At 45.3% G+C, this 15,613-nt stretch overlaps 1 protein-coding gene across 4 annotated transcripts in view; it reads left to right on the top strand.

Moving 5' to 3' along the window:
* The window catches only part of LOC106889264 (FERM, RhoGEF and pleckstrin domain-containing protein 1), a 208,738-nt gene that overhangs the window by 174,060 nt on the left and 19,065 nt on the right, over positions 1 to 15,613 (top strand). For 3 of the 4 annotated variants that reach the window (XM_014944110.1, XM_014944109.1, XM_014944108.1), the window contains exons 14-16: positions 738 to 928; positions 3,146 to 3,235; positions 5,436 to 5,569. In XM_014944110.1, coding sequence (XP_014799596.1) covers positions 738 to 928; positions 3,146 to 3,235; positions 5,436 to 5,569 — 415 coding nt within the window. The remainder of the gene's footprint in view (positions 1 to 737; positions 929 to 3,145; positions 3,236 to 5,435; positions 5,570 to 15,613) is intronic. The other variant, XM_014944107.1, reaches the window with a different exon arrangement.

The raw sequence follows: 15,613 nt of genomic DNA, 5'->3' as shown, positions 1-15,613 counted from the left end.
TTTTAATCCAAAATTAAATGGGACTTTATATCTGTGATAATCTAAAGTTGTCATACTTTGTGCATTAAAAGTATTGCTTTTCTTATGTAAATATAATGCTAGCATTTCCATCCCAATCAATCAGAGGAGCATGGAAAGACCTACAAGGTATAATATGCATACTTGTGTTGTGTGTAGAAATTGGGGAACTAGTAGTTTTCTCCCTTCATGTTAGATCTGACTGGTCTTAGCAGCAGCACTGCAGTAGAAAGTCATTGTTTCTTTTTCTCTAGACTTCCACTAGATAAATTTGTCCTAACTTGTGTCTTGTAGCTCCCTATGAAGTACTGATTTGAGTCTTCTAAGTTCTATTTTGCAAGAAAGAATGGCACTCCTAGGGTGACTCCCTTATTGTTGTATTTATTCTCTTTCATAGAGTAGATTGGTGAGAAATTTGGTATTAATATGATGTTTAGCAGTAAATATTGCAGCTCAGTCATGTATGCCTTGATCCCTTCCCTACAAAGACACTAATTTCAGCCAGTTTCACCAGCTAAAAGAACTTTACAGTCCCTTGGTTAATGCAAGTAGATGCAGTTCCTCTGCCTTCAAGTCCACTTGGACTAGTTTGAGGATCCTGATGGCTGTGTCTTGTAGTGCATTTTCACATGCTGCAACTTAAGATTGTAACTCTTTTTGGTACTTTGTAGAGAGAGCCTGTCCTAACTGATTTTTCTTTTACCATTTTATTTCTTTAGCAGGTTCTCTGACTGGCAGCCCGCACCTTTCAGAGCTTTCCATCAATTCCCAAGGAGGACCACCGGTGGCAAACATGTCTTTATCTCCAAACTTGAGCCCTGATGCCAAGCAGTCATCTCCCTTGATCAGCCCTTTGCTGAATGACCCATCATGCATCAGGACTGATGATGAGGAAGAGGTCAAAAGAAAGGTAAGGCAGAGGCAGTTGCCCTTGATGCTCTCTTCCACGTTGTATTGCAGCTAGTGCTGTTTGCCCAAGTGACTAATATCTAGGCTTCCTGCAGCTTCCTCATCATAGATCCATACAGGTAACTTGAGCTTGGTATGTATTTTGGAGAATAAGTCTTATGAGGAGAGGCTGAGGGAGCTGGGGTTGTTCAGCCTGGAGAAGAGGAGGCTGAGGGGAGACCTTATCGCTCTCTACAACTACCTGAAAGGAGGCTGTAGAGAGGTGGGGGTCGGTCTCTTCTCCCAAGTCACAGGCGATAGGACAAGAGGAAATGGCCTCAAGTTGCACCAGGGGAGGTTCAGGCTGGATATTAGGAAAAATTTTTACACTGAAAGGGTTATTAAACATTGGAATGGGCTGCCCAGGGAAGTGGTTGAGGCACCATCCCTGGAGGTATTTAAAAGCTGGGTTGACATAGGGCTTAGAGACATGGTCTAGTGATGGTTTTTTATGAGAGTCCCTTCCATCCCAGACAATTCTATGATTCTTTATGCTGCCCTCAGTCACAGTATGTCCAAGAGCATCCCTGTGCTCCTCAGGCCAAACTCACAATTTGTAGCAGGTCAGGTCAGAACCACAGAACTGCTGTCACTGAGGGCTTCAGTGCCCTGGATTCTTCCTCCTGTGCAGAGGTGCAGGGGTTAGGGGCCCCAGCTACTCTTTGAGCAGCAGAGAAAAGATAGGTAGCTCTATGTCCCGTAGCCTACTATGGGATAAATCTGGGCCAGTCCTGTTGGTTGCAACCATAGGAGCTTGTTTTGACGGGGTCTCCTGGAAAAGTAACTTGTTTGTAAGGAGTGGAGTTTGGTAGTTTGTTGTAACAAAACAGTCAACTGCAATGTATTATTGGAGGGAGAATTTCCAGGTGGTGGAAAAGGACCAGCGTTGAGCCTGTGCAGGAATGTCCAACCCAGGCTCTCCAGTCTGTCTCTGCTGGGAGCACCACTGGGAGAATTTGATCGTGGGAGTAGAAGTGCTCTCTTTGAGCCACAGCCTGCGGCGTTCATCTGGGAGTATTTGGCTCAGCCCCATCATTGCAGCAAAGCCATAAGGGAGCATCACATCCAAAACTGCTTTGGGATGACAGAAGTGATTCTGGCTGAGCCAAGGGTGTTCCGGGTGTCTGCTGGCTCATCCCTCCTGTGCTGCAGGGCGAGAGGGGGTTGCTCTTGTCCTTCTGTTGCCTGCTTTTTCTCCTGAGCTCAGGGGGGAGAAGGCAGGAACTCAGCTGTCTTTGCTGGAAAGTGGGAAGATGTGTAAGGAAGATCTTTTTTCCCCACTGTGCATAGTTAGGCAAGATATGTGAAAGAAATTTGAGAAGAAGAAAAGCCAAGAAGCAGTTAATAGACTGATGGTTCTCTGCGCCAGTCCAAGTCACAGCAGCCAGTGACTGCTGTAGCTTGTACCAGCTGATGATGGCTCCTACGGGGTTGTATACTGACTAGGAAATGCCCATGCAACCCCCTCACAACCCGTTTTAGCACATCTACTGAGGATCTTCAGGGGGAAAATGTAGAAGCTGAAGATTTATTGATATTTTGCTCTTCCTTTTTGCTTCCTGAGCAACACAAAGCAAGATCAGTTGGGACCCTTTGGCTCTTCAGAATTAAGAGATCAAAACCACGTTGCCTCTTGGATAGCACAGGAGGATTTGGGATTTTTTTCCTGAAATTTGAAATCCTAAAATTCTTCCCCTTTCCCACTGTTGGGTTTTCTAGACACACTGGGAAAATCTCACATATTTTAATATTTTTTACCCTGACAATGAAACTTAAAATAATCAGACACTAATTTTCATCATTTCATCAAATTTATCATTTGTCAAATTTGATTCAAATGGTTATCTATCCTGCAAAGAATTTCTTTGTGAAGGTCAGAATATGTCCTACTCCAGATAAGTGGAAAAAGGAAAGATCAGCACCCCAAGGCTGTAGAAATCATCTTGGCAGAAAGAAAAACCTCTCAAGAACCCATAGAAAGTGCTTGTTCTCTTGTGTTTGCAAGGAAGGATTGTTTTCAGGGCTTCGGGGCTTAGGAACATTCAAGCATGAGTCACAGTAACCACAAGCAAGGGTCACTGGTTTGTAACTCTCTTGGTGATTGTTGTCTGCAGTTTTTTTCCTACAAAAAGCAGCTCCATGAAAGCAGATGAAAACCTAATGTGCTTGCAATTTGCAGAGATTCCCGACTGAGAAGGCTTACTTCATTGCTAAAGAAGTAGCAACCACTGAACGAACATACCTGAAGGACCTTGAAGTCATCACATCGGTATGTTTGCTTGAGCATTACTCACGAAACATGTGAAGCTCTAGTCGGGAGCAGTATTTCATCTGCTCCATTTAACATCTGAGCTGCTCCATGCTCCTTTTATATTCTGCACTGTAGGTATTCTCTGCAGTGCACAGGAGTACAGCTCTAGGGAGGAAATAACAGAAAAAGCAGAAAGCGGAGATTTTCACTGTGGTTAGTAACGTGCACTACGAAACCGTATCAGGTTGAGGAACTTGGGACACACTTCAGTTATTTTTTCTTGCTTTCATACTTTGTGGTTGTAATTACTAAAAATGCCTGTGGGTTTTCAATGACTTCTCTTAAAACTGAAGTAGCTCCCTCGGGGGGCATATAAATGTTTTCTCCTGGATTAAATACCCTCCATTTAACATGAAATATTGTGGAGTACCTATTTGAATGCGTCTGATTTTTTCAGTGAGTGAAACTGTCAGTTAAACGAGTCATTAATCTGTAGCGTCTCATCAGAGCGTGATTGTTAAAATCACCAAGGCAAATACGTGCCTTCTTTGCACACACACCAACCGTCTTGTTTGACTTCCAAGACTAACGTGCGCAAGATTCGGCCTTAAATTACAATTGTCTGTAAAATCACACTGGATCCAAAACTTCTGATGGCATTTCAGCAGGGCTGCCAGTTCCAGGCCTCCAAAAGCTTTAATCGTCCAGTGTGTGAAACTCTGTGAGGTGCGTTGCCTTGCCACCTCCTGCGTTGAGTGTTGCCATAAGGAGGACCATGCTGCAGGGAAGAGTCTGTTGGTACCAGCTGGGAACCAGGGAGAGGCACCTTCTCCCCAGCTTCTCGTCTGTTCCAGGAGCCCACATGGCAGATGCAGCTGATCTGACGCCGGCTTAGACATAGCCAATGTAGGCTGGAGCAGGATGGTTGTTAGAGGCAGCAAGATACTGTGGCTCCACTGCCTGCTTATCCTGGCTTTCTGGGAAGCCAGGCCAACAAAGGAAGAGGCCAGGTCCTGTGGTGCACTGGCCATTGCTGCAGTCTCAACAGCAGACAGGCTGTTTTCATCTTCTGTTTCACCCAGTGGCTGCAGAAACAGCAAGTTTTAGCTCTTCAGAGCTAAACTCCAATTTCCACCCTAGCCCTTATTCTTGTGGTAGGCAAATTTGAATTTGCTGTGTCACTAAAAGACATACAACTGGCTCTGGGCTAACCATGAGGCCCATCAGCTTTGCCTCAGAGATGTCTGGCCCAGGAGGCCGCTGAGAGTGGACAAGTAGTCGGCATCACTGGAAAAGGTAGAAGGAACAAGTGTCATGGGTGAATTTTGAGACTTGGTAGGTGTGCAGTTCTTCAACCTTAGCCGGGAAGAGGGAGGCTTGGGAGGGGTCTCTCTTTATCCCAGGTCTGGGTCAGCTCCAGCTGATGCACTGTCAATAAAGACTACAAAAAGGTCCCAACAGCCTTCTAGGCACTGCTGGAAGTCAACCATAGATAGCTGGAACCCCTCAGGGCAGTGAGGACGGAGTAGTGTTACCATGTTCAAGATAATAGTCTATGCCACCTTGGCAAGCCTCCTAGTCCTGTGGCTTTATGTCACCCATAGATCTGTTAGGGTGAAATAAAGAGAATATGGAGGAAAACTGAGCAGGAACCTGTTGCAGTCTTAACAGCATTTGGCACTGACCCTTCTATTTTCTGCTACTAGCATCTTGAAAGTGCCAAGTACCATCCTTCTACTTGTTCACTGCACAAAGTGCACGCTCTCTATCTGCACACAGCAACGTGGGCTTGAGTCCTTACTGTGCCAGCTCATGTCAAAGGGGGTTCAGACAGGACTCGGCAAAAGAAAATGGAGAGAATAGTTTCTGGTTTTACTGGAACATTTGCAAGTATTGCAGTACTCATGCACCTACGGCATTTGCAAATTCAGTTAATACTGACCAACCAGTTTGGGCTTGAAAAGAATTTTCAAGATTTGATCAGTGATGGCAAAGGGAAAAGGGAGTTTCTTTCTTAACTACGCGGGGCCTGACCACTGATAAGAGCATCAGTTCAGCAGGTAGGAGTGTCAGAAGTAGCCTGGGTTGTATTCCTAGTGCCGGCTAAATAAGGTCCTTACTGGGTTAAGTGTATTTGGGTTAGGTGTATAATGACAACAAATGATCATACCTCCTGCATTCCAGCCCCCCAATAACTTTGCTTCTTTTTTCTTTGCAGTGGTTTCAGAGTGCAGTGGGTAAAGAGGATTGCATGCCTGAAACACTGAAAAATCTCATTTTCTCCAACTTCGAACCTTTGCACAAATTTCACACTGGTTTTCTCAAGGAAATTGAGCAGAGACTTGCTCTGTGGTAAGATTATTTTTTGTTATTTAGCTGTGTTAATTTCGTGTAGTTTAGCATTTTTGCATTCCCTTTTTGCTAACTCTTTATGATCTACTCTAGTGATTCATGTGTGAAAGTCACAGGTGTTGGTTATTAACAGATGGGGTGTATTGAATCATGCTTTGTTCGTGTTTACTCGACAAACTCTGTTGTTCAGATATCTCAGTCAGGTACAGACATATGCAAATGAGATTATAATTCTGGATGAAGCTTTCTCTTGCCAAATGTCAGTGTTTCTGTATGGCAGCTCTTCCCAAAAACGTGTTGCAAGCAAGGCTTATCAGTAATAAAGAGGGGAGCGGCGAAGGATAAGTCCTGTTTCTGTCAAATAGGTGTAGGCTGCAGGGGGAGGATTTTGGAGACCAGGTTCCCATCCTGCAGCACCACAGCTTTGACTCTTTCAGGGTCAACAGCACACTCTACAAATTGACAGAGTTTTGGAAGAGGACACTGAGCTTAAAAATCATCTATCCTTATCATAATAGTGACAATAAAACATGACATTTTTGTGAAATAGCTATGAAGTGAGTAATTCTTCCCTGGCAGGACTCTTAACTTGGTTCATTTGACTACTGATATCTGAGCAGGGGCAGCACACAGAGGCCTTCTCCTTGATCTGATTAGACCTGCCTGGACTAGATTGTCTTCCTTTGTGTAGGCATTTTTTGGTAGTTTATCTTCGGTGCTGGAAGCCTGGCTTCCCTTCTCGGTTAGAAAAGTGACAACAGAAAATCACCCAAAAGCAGAGCAGGCAGACCCAATGAGTGCTAATCAGTTAAATGCCTCTTTAACTAATTAATTAAAACAAAAGCAAAACACAGTCTTGGTGTGTGTGAGTTCAGCTCTTGTGCTGTGATGAAGGAGGTTATTGAATGAGAGCACAACACATTACAGACTAGTGCTATCCCAACCCTCCCTGCACAGTTCCAGGGTATTTTCTGGGGAGAAGGGAATGTGATACAGCCTCTTTAGAACCAATGTCCTCACCCAGGAGTCTGTGGCTGATGGTTGACATAAGGTTATTACAAGGCAATGTGCTGCACAGCAAGTCTGCCTGTATCTCCCTTATTTTGTTGGGCTGTTACTGTTTTCGTCCAGTCTGGGTTCTTACTGCTGTTAATTGCTTTCCAGTAAGGAACCTTTATGGCAGGTACTTCAAGAAGACTCTTTAAAATGTTGTAAAATAGTGATTGTCTCTCCAAATATGGTGTAGGAGACAGTAAGGGTGCACGGTAAGGAAAGGAAAAATTAGAGTTAGTAAAGGGCCAAGTTCTGCTCTCTATCAGACCAGTCTAATCTAGTGAGCTTGCTGGGTGCTAATTCCCAGAGCACATGTTGAAATAGAGATTCCCCCTGTATCCTTCTGGTTGCTGGTGGCATTACAGGTAGATGCCAATCTCCTGTTTAGGTGTAGTGTTTTTCAAAAGTTGGATGATGCTGCAATCACACCCTGCTGTGGAAATGGGGCATTGTAGTAAGTGAGGGGAGGTATGTTGAAAGAAAGAAAGACAGACTATTTAGGCTTTTGGGTTTCCCATGGTTTTATTTTGTTTCTTCTTTTCAGTTAGCTTCTTTTAGAGCTGAGTAAACCTTTTGTTTACCAGCTTTTGTTTGTGTCCTGAGGCTATGGTTTCACAGAGCAGCAAACCTCAGTTTAAGGCTCCTAATAGCATATTTAAACTGCAGTTACCTGAAGATAGAAAGTGCTGATCTGCTATGAAGTTACTTTGCTATCCATATTTGTTCAAAAATAATCTGCTGAGGTAACTTTGTCCCAGCTGGGCACCTCCTTCTGACTTTGTCAGCTCAGCTATTGCATGTCCTTCCACAGTTAGCGTAAAGCCACTGGGTATTCTTTGTTGGCTGCCATGATTCACCTGACAGAAAAGCAGTCACGTTCCTCCCCCTGGTCTGCACCCAGTTTGCAACCAGCAGCACGGGTTTACCTAACGTAATACCACTGTTGAAGACAGTGTTTGTTTTTAAAGTTCTGGCAGATTTGAATAGGAAGGAAAGCAGATTTTCTGGCAGGTGTTATTTTGGAGGTGTTGGTGTTTTTATATAATGCCACAGATGCCGAGGTAAGCTGCAAGCAATAAACTTCATCCTATAGAGATTACCGTTTAATTAAACGTCGAGTGACAAAAATAAACAGCCCCCTCAGCATCTAGAAGAAGCAGCTGGTGGTAACGTGGTGGGGAATTTCTTCAGCAGTGTGGTCAAGGTCACTTAGCTCAGTGTCTGTCCTGCTGTGATTGTATCTCTGTCTTTGGCCCTGGGTGGTTTTAAGCTAGTGGGCTTGGGTTGTGTTGCCCACCACAGTGCTGCCAGCCTCTACATCAGCTGTGTAGCTCCCCGTGGGCACGGCTGAGCCGGTGGCACTGCTGCAGGCAGGTCTGGGCAGGATTCAAGCCAACTCATTTGAATCTGACTCTCCTATGGCAGCTCTTCTAAATTTCCAGGCAGGTGGAGGGTGGGGAGGAAGGTGGGATGCTTGTCCTGAGACACGAGCGTGCTCTGCATTTATCAGAGGCCGGTGTGTCCTATGAAAAAAGGGCCTTTGAATGAAAGGGTTGTGGACTTCATCGATCTACTGGAAGCCCCTAGGTACCCAGGTGTGTTGTAGGAGCATGTCTGAGAGGAAGACCCTCCCGCAACCAGTCATCTGTGTTGCCCTAGCAAGTAGGATGCTGGGTTTTATCAGCTTAAAGTGCATTTTGGCTTCTCGCTCTGCCGAGACATTGGTGTGTTTGTCTAAAGTTTGTTTCAAACCTTCACACCGCATGTTGGAGGTGCTTACGGGAGGCCATTCCCTGGTCTCTTCGGACTTGGATCACGTTGAAGCTGATGCTCTGCAAAGGAGCTGTGTGGAGAGCAAGGCCAGGGGAGGATCACGCCTAACAATTGTTAGATGGCTGTGTGCTTTTCATTTCTTAAAACATCTATAGACTTTTAGTGTTTGGCTCAAAGCAGCTCAGGTTGTGCACATTATTAAAAGCATTTCTGGCTTGCTCGAAGGCCTCTGCACTGTTTGAATCTACTGTCAGGGGCAGGCTGTTTGTTACTGAACATCTTAAGGGCTGGTATGCTTTTGACCCAGGTATAGATTCTGGCAGGTCCGATTTGTTTCTTTACACAATTCTCCCGTTTTTCCCTTTAGTACTGCATTTCCTGAGAGCAGCACATCTCAGTGTCTAGTGCATAGTGGGAAAGCTTTTAACAAGACATGAACCGATGCTGACACCGGTAGCCAACTGCAGAATATAGGCAGTTGCTGCATTTTTCACAGCCAGAGTTTCTTTCTTGTTGGCCAGGAAACTGAGCAGATTCCTGGTGGTTTTATTGCATAGCATCCTGAGATCAGGCATATCATGCTCTGAGCGATGTTTTCTGCTCTGCCTGTGCTGTTGCAGGGCAAGTGAAGCAACCTGTGAATCCCTTTGGTTGTCCAAACTCTGCTGAGCCCTCTGTTCAGGAGACTGACCATGTTGCTGGGACCAAGTGAAAATACCCTACTAGAGGCCCTGCAGTTTGAGGAGAGGAAGGATGACCTGGGCATGTTTAGTTTGGAGAAGAGGAGGCTGAGGGGACACCTCATTGCCCTCTACAACTACCTGAAAGGAGGTTGTAGAGAGGTGGATGTTGGCCTCTTCTCCCAAGTGAATAATGACAGGACCAGAGGAAATGGTCTGAAGTTGCAGCAGGGGAGGTTTAGATCAGATGTTAGGAAGAATTACTTAACTGAGAGAGCAGTCAGGCACTGGAACAGCCTGCCCAGGGAGGTGGTGGAGTCACCATCCCTGAAGGTATTTAAGAAATGTGTAGATGTGGCTCTTCAGGGCATGCTCTAGTGCCCGAGATTGTTGGTTTGTGTCTGTTGGGGGAGGTTGTGGGTTTTGTTGGGTTTTTTTTGGTGGTTGGATCGATGATCTCAAAGGTCCCATCCAACCATGAAGTTTCTGTGATTCTGTGACCTTTGGTGGACGCGGGCAGGCAGGCAACAGGCAGGCGTGGGACTCTGCCCTCTCGTGCAACAAGAGAGGAGGAGGAGGAAGAGAAAAAGAGCAGGAAGCTGCCCAGGATGGGAGAAAGAGCAGTGCACATCAGGCTGTCCTGTTGGCAAGTGTCTGGAGAGCTGCATCCTACACTCGGGCATCCAGGTCCAGGTCCTGGCTACCAGAACTCATCCAGGTTGTTCCTCAGCAAGGCCTTGGGATGCAAGGCCAGGAGTTCCCAACCCTTTGTGCTGGGTGGAAATATGGGAGGGATATCTCAGTGATTTAAAGCTCTGATTTCTCAGGGCCTGAGAGATTTTATGGCAAGGAGGCCGAGGCGTGGGCAGTGCAGGCAGAGCATGACATGCTCCATTAACATCTGGCCGGTTGAAGCCGAGGAGTCAGTTAGGTTTTGCTCCTTCATTTATCTAAGCTCTTTAATATGCTATTCACTTGGGGCACAAGCGCCATTTTCCAGCCAAAAAAATTGACCTCATCTTCCCACACCCCTTTAAATGTTTATATTACAAGTTTTGAAACTCGTGTCTGTAAATTCTAACAGAAGGCAGCAAATGGAGAACTATATTTTTTTTCCCCTTGGTCAATTGCTAAGCCCTGCAAAGAGTAATGCTAGGGCAAGCCAGGGTAGTCATTCCTGTCCTGGGAAGCCCTATCAGGTAGCATAAATCTGCGTTTTGGGCCTTACCCATGTGCTAGGAAGAAAAAAGCCTTACGTAATTTCCAGAAATGCAGACAGATTCATCTTCTTTCAGGGAAGCTAGTAAGTTGACTCCCAGTTCACAGGCTCTTCTGAGGAAAGCTGCTACTCAGTACTACCAGATGTGGCTGAGAAAAGTTTGGCTCGTAATTTTCAAAAAAAAAAAAGGAAAAAAAAAGCTCTTGGATCTTAGCATATGAAAGGAGAAGGCTCAATCAAGATTCACGAAAGAAGATTTGAAAACCTTTAATATAAAGCACTCAGGGAGGTGTAGGAAGATGAGCTAAGTGTTGATTTATTACCCATTTTTTGTTTGGGAAGGAGTACTTGTGGTCAGGAAGAACAGCCTAATAAACAGTTTATATAAACACGGCAGCAATCCTTATCTGCCTTCTCAAATGCACGAGTGCTGAGGATTCAGCTGGTTCTGCGTGCCTGGTGAAGAGGGATGAAGAGGACAGTTTCCAAAGTCTCTTTGCCCTGTGTAACGAAGGATGTTTTGTAGTATAAACCTCAGAGTCACGCAGTGTGGATTCCTGAGACCAAGACATTAAGAGGGGCTTGGTGCCAGTGCATTGTGCTTGCTTTCGAGAGAACAGTTTCCATTGCTGAAGTCACTTTTGGGTACTTCTGGGGATTAGAGCCATGCTACACCCTAACAAATTTGAAATGGTGGGAGAGAAATAGCTTGTCCGGGATCCATTAGTCACACCCAGAGCCATGTTAGGTTCATTTTTGCATCTCTCCCAAGCAGGATGAGCCCAGGATCGCCTCTGAGGAGGTGCCACGGCAAGGTATGAAATATTGTGGTGTTTATTTCCACGTGATGGTGTCACTTGCTCTGATCTCTTATGGTTTAAAAGCGTTACTGACACACACGTGCTGTAGATTGGGTTTCTCTCACAACGGGAACAGCCAGCCCCAAGCCTTTAAATGCGTGCACACTCCCCAAAGGCTTGGTGGGACTCTGGGGAGCTCTGATGGCTTCAGCAGTACGTTTCCTAGGCTCTGAGCTGTGTTCTGTGCACCACTTACTGCGGAAAGGACAGCTGCAGGGCTGGCTGGAATGGGCAGGGCAGTGTGTAATAGCAGGGTGTGAGCAATGAAGAGGGTGTTGCTTTTATCGACTCTTCTTTTCCAGTTACAAAATGTTCCTCTTATTTAGAAGGTGGTTGTAATGGGGAATGTTTAAGGTATTCCTTAATATCAGAACTTTAGTTAATAGTACTCTTAAAGTCAAAAGTGTCCAAGTGCTCAAAGAGAAGCTATAGTATCCGTGAGGGAGATGCTGTTCCTGAGCATGTAGCAGAAGGTCATACACTGCAAATATAATTTGCTGCAATTGAAGGGCTGCAATGGAAGTTTTTATGTTGACCTGAAAAAAAAAAAAAAATCTCTGAGATATCTTTCCCTCCTTTGCCTTCCCACCATCCCCATCAAAATGTGTTGACCTGAAAAAAAAAAAAAAAAATCTCTGTTGAGATATCTTTCCCTCCTTTGCCTCCCACCATCCCCATCAAAATTTTGTTCCTTCTGCTAGCATTCCTGAATGATTGAGGGATAGTATTGGCTGACTTCATTCATTTTACAATGGCACGTACTCAAAACTTTATGTAATTTGAAAATCCAACATAGCTGCTTGTGTAGTCCCTGTCAGTAAGCTGGTGGCCATTTTTAGAAATCTCTAAGGTGTGTCTGATTTTCTTATCACGTATTCAGTAAGCTGGTGGCCATTTTTAGAAATCTGTAAGGTGTGTCTGATTTTGTTATCAGGTATAAAAAGTTGGTCTCCTCTTCTTTGCTTGCAATTGTACACTTGCATTATGGTAAAAAGGAAGGGACTACTTGGAGAAAAATTGAAAATGAGCTTTTTATAGAATAATATCTCCACTATTCAGCATGATTTTCAGTAGCTTCAGACTACCCAACACAATGTCAGTGGAGTGAGGGCACATTATGTGTGGGGAAAGCAGCTCTTACATCTGCGATGGTGCTGAGGGTCATAAATCACCTCCTGATGAAAATTTGTAAGAACCTGGTCCCTGAGCTCCGTCCCTTGTCAGTAGGAGATAGATACCATGTTCAAACAGTGACCCGTGAAAACAAGGAGTAAAAAGAACAATTTAGCCATCGATGCACAACAAACGAGCAGTTTCTTCACACACCCCCCAGGAAGCCGAGTGTTGTTATTCAAAACATACACCACAGGGAGAGCTCTCTTCTCTGCTGCCATGCTTGGGGCTGTTGAAGCAGTAACTCACCAGCTGATGGGTCGGGTGCTTGGTTTTTATTTTAATATTCTGTGTATTTGGATGCTCTTTTCTCGGCGTTTCTTTTTGTTTAATTGGGTTTTGCACGTCGAGGGGCTGAGGAGGGAGGACAGTGTAGCTTAGGGGTTACTGTGGAGTCCAGGCAGAGAGCTGGGTGGAGTGGTGGATGGGGTTTAGGAGGCAGAGGTGGGGCCATCATGTTCCCCTATGCCTGGCTTCAGCTTTCCCTGCCCCTCCGCTCTGCATCACACCTTACATACGAATGCACCATCCCCAGTGGGAAAATCACCTCCATCTCAATGGGCCATGTTTACATGGAAATAAATAACCAAAGCAAGGAGAATGGCTGGAACAAGGAGCAATACCCAGCCATTACATTTTTTTGTGTTTTTTTAGGGTTTTATTTCTTCCAGCGGTGCGCATCTGCATGCGGCACGGGTTATATCTGCTGGCCTGGGCTCAGGGCTCCGGTCCAATTCAGCTCTTAGCTGTTCAGCCCACAGCTGGAGAGAGGCTGTTGCTTTTGGGGAACCCCTTTCTCTCCATCTTTGTCTCTCTGCCAAGATGCAGAGTCGGATTTGAAAGCCCTCAAACTGTTTAAAATAAAGCCTTGGAATAGTCCGTGGCCGAAGCCAATGAAGGGGAACGTTCCCGGTGCTTTTTTGTGACTGATGTGGCAAGATGCTGCACAAGCAGTCGAGTGCTGGCTGTGCTGAAGAGGGGTCAGGGGGTCAACTTTTAGGAAATTAGGACCCGACTGTTCAGTGAACAACTGCACTAAATATTAGCTGAAGTTCACAAAGTCAGTGGAAGCACTCGCTATGACTTTGGTGGGCTTGGGGTCAGCCTTTTTGTAGCTAGCTAGTAGATGAAGAAGTTCGCAACGAGTGTTCCAGCCAACCTGTGTGTTGTAGCCTTGAGATCAGAAAAGCAATTTCTATTTAGAAATGGCAGTCTGTCATGAGGTACTTAATATTTATCTTGGCAGTAAATCAGAAGGGTACCAAACTGCCGAAGTCCATTAGGTTAAATCAAACGTAGAGACATATAAAAGGGTCCAGGCGATGCCGGGGAGTGAAGAGAGTAACTCGTAAAGCAAGAATTCCGACTAGAGATAATTGCCCAACGCCGTGCCTGTTGCTGGCAGCCACACAAATCCATCTGGCTTTGACATTTTGGGACTGTGCACAGCGTGAGCCGTTTGAGAGGGGATGCTGCACGCTGGCTGCATGGGGTGGAGGGCCACTTTCCCCGGCCTCCTGCCGGCCCCCGGCGCTACCGCCTTGGACTTCCAATGGCTGTGGTTTTCAGTCAGGGGCGCTTTGATACGCGCCGCTTGGAGGGGAGCTTGAGTGGCTGGGAAGTTTTATTTACAGCCTCTGAGAGGAAATCCCAGCGGGGAGAGCTGCTGGATGGGTAGGGCGTAGGGGAAGAGAAAGGCAGGGAAACAGCGTAGAGGGGAGATGAGACTTGATAGGCAGAGGCTTCCTGGAGAGAGAAATTGGGCTTTCATCCTCAGGTGATGTGGAGACTGCAATCTTGTGATGTCTGTACCTACCTCTGCTCTTCCTTGCAATATAGACCGTTTCTTGGGCGTGTTTTGACTGTGGCAGTGTGTATATAATGTAGTGCTTTAGCAAAACTGGCAACGCTAGTTGAAGTGACCATTGACATGGCCCAGCTTCCTACCCCAGTGTAACCTTTGGGTTCAGAAAAAAACGCAAAAGATCTTGTTGAGAACTGTATTTTTCGTGCTTAAATAGGCATGTGAGTGCCCAGGAGACTTAACACAATAGGAAATAATTAAAGACAGCCTCCGACACTGGATATTGTTCAGCCGAACATGGAGCAATCCCTTGTTTATCAGCTGAGTCTCTTTGTTGAAGAATAAAACAGATGTTACTGTGTAGTACTCATAAGCTGCTGTGCCTTCCACATCTCCCATGTAGAAAAGCATGCAGAGAGATTATCCAGCTTGAACATAACCATGTTTAACTATACAAAACAATATTAATGTCTGAATATGCATCTATTAATGTAGTAATATGGATTTTTTTTTTAAAAAAAGTACCTTACCAGGGAAAGTATGTTCCTAACAACAGCTGCGTCCTCTATGATTTGGTGAGTGGGGGACCTCTCTGGCTAAATCACCGGTGCTAAGGGATGCAGAGATTTACCACCTGGTTGTCCACTTATTCCTTCACTGCACACAGAATTGTCTTAAAAGTGTGAACTGCTGCAAGTGGATGAAAAACACTATATCCATTTAGCAGTAACACAAAAACAGAGTTTTGTGTTGTGTTTAACAGTTCCTGTTATCCTTGGGTTCGCTTAGAGCTTGATTATATTTCTGTCCTCTGTCAAGGTCGTGCCTTTCTTTGGCTGAATTGCAGTTGCTGACACAAGGACTGGATCTGTCTCCCAATACTCAGGTGTGGGAGTTGAACTGAATTTTAAAACTTGAGGACAGCACATGAAAAGCCACAATGCGGGAAACTTGGATGCAGTATTAGAAGCTGGAAAGAGGAGGGGGACTGTGCTTTTCCCCACACCTCCCCTGGCGATTTTAGTTTGAAAACCTAACTTGATTAGAACATATCTGTAACAGTTAGGTTCTTATATTCGTGATTCTTCCTCTGGTGTTTTCTAAAAGATGTGTTTGCCTTCAGTCAGAGTGTGGTATCCCTGCCTGTCTCGCACATGGTTTTAGAAGCAGGAAATATCTTTTTCATCAGGAGCTGGGTTTCTCCCAAATGGAGCACCCACCCCAGTGCAGCTGACTGGGTGGGAGGGAGCAGTCTGCATTTTTAATACCAAAAGAGACACATTGAAAGAAAATTCCTGCCACTATGTAACACTTAGGAGTCAAACCCAGATGCTGGATGGATTGTTTAATCTTTTTTTTTTTTTTTTTTTGTCCCACTGTCCCTTGTGCAAGCAGAAAGCTTTTCAGCAGAGGAACACCTGCGGGTCCTGTGCCAGGGTGCAATCCCTGTTTCTGAACAGAATTATCCTTCTGCTCTACGCC

Source organism: Calidris pugnax, unplaced genomic scaffold (assembly GCF_001431845.1).
Source record: "Calidris pugnax isolate Ruff unplaced genomic scaffold, ASM143184v1 scaffold69, whole genome shotgun sequence".
Taxonomy (NCBI): Eukaryota; Metazoa; Chordata; class Aves; order Charadriiformes; family Scolopacidae; genus Calidris; species Calidris pugnax.
Note: the sequence above shows the minus strand (reverse complement) of the source record. Positions and strands in the feature narration are given on the sequence as shown.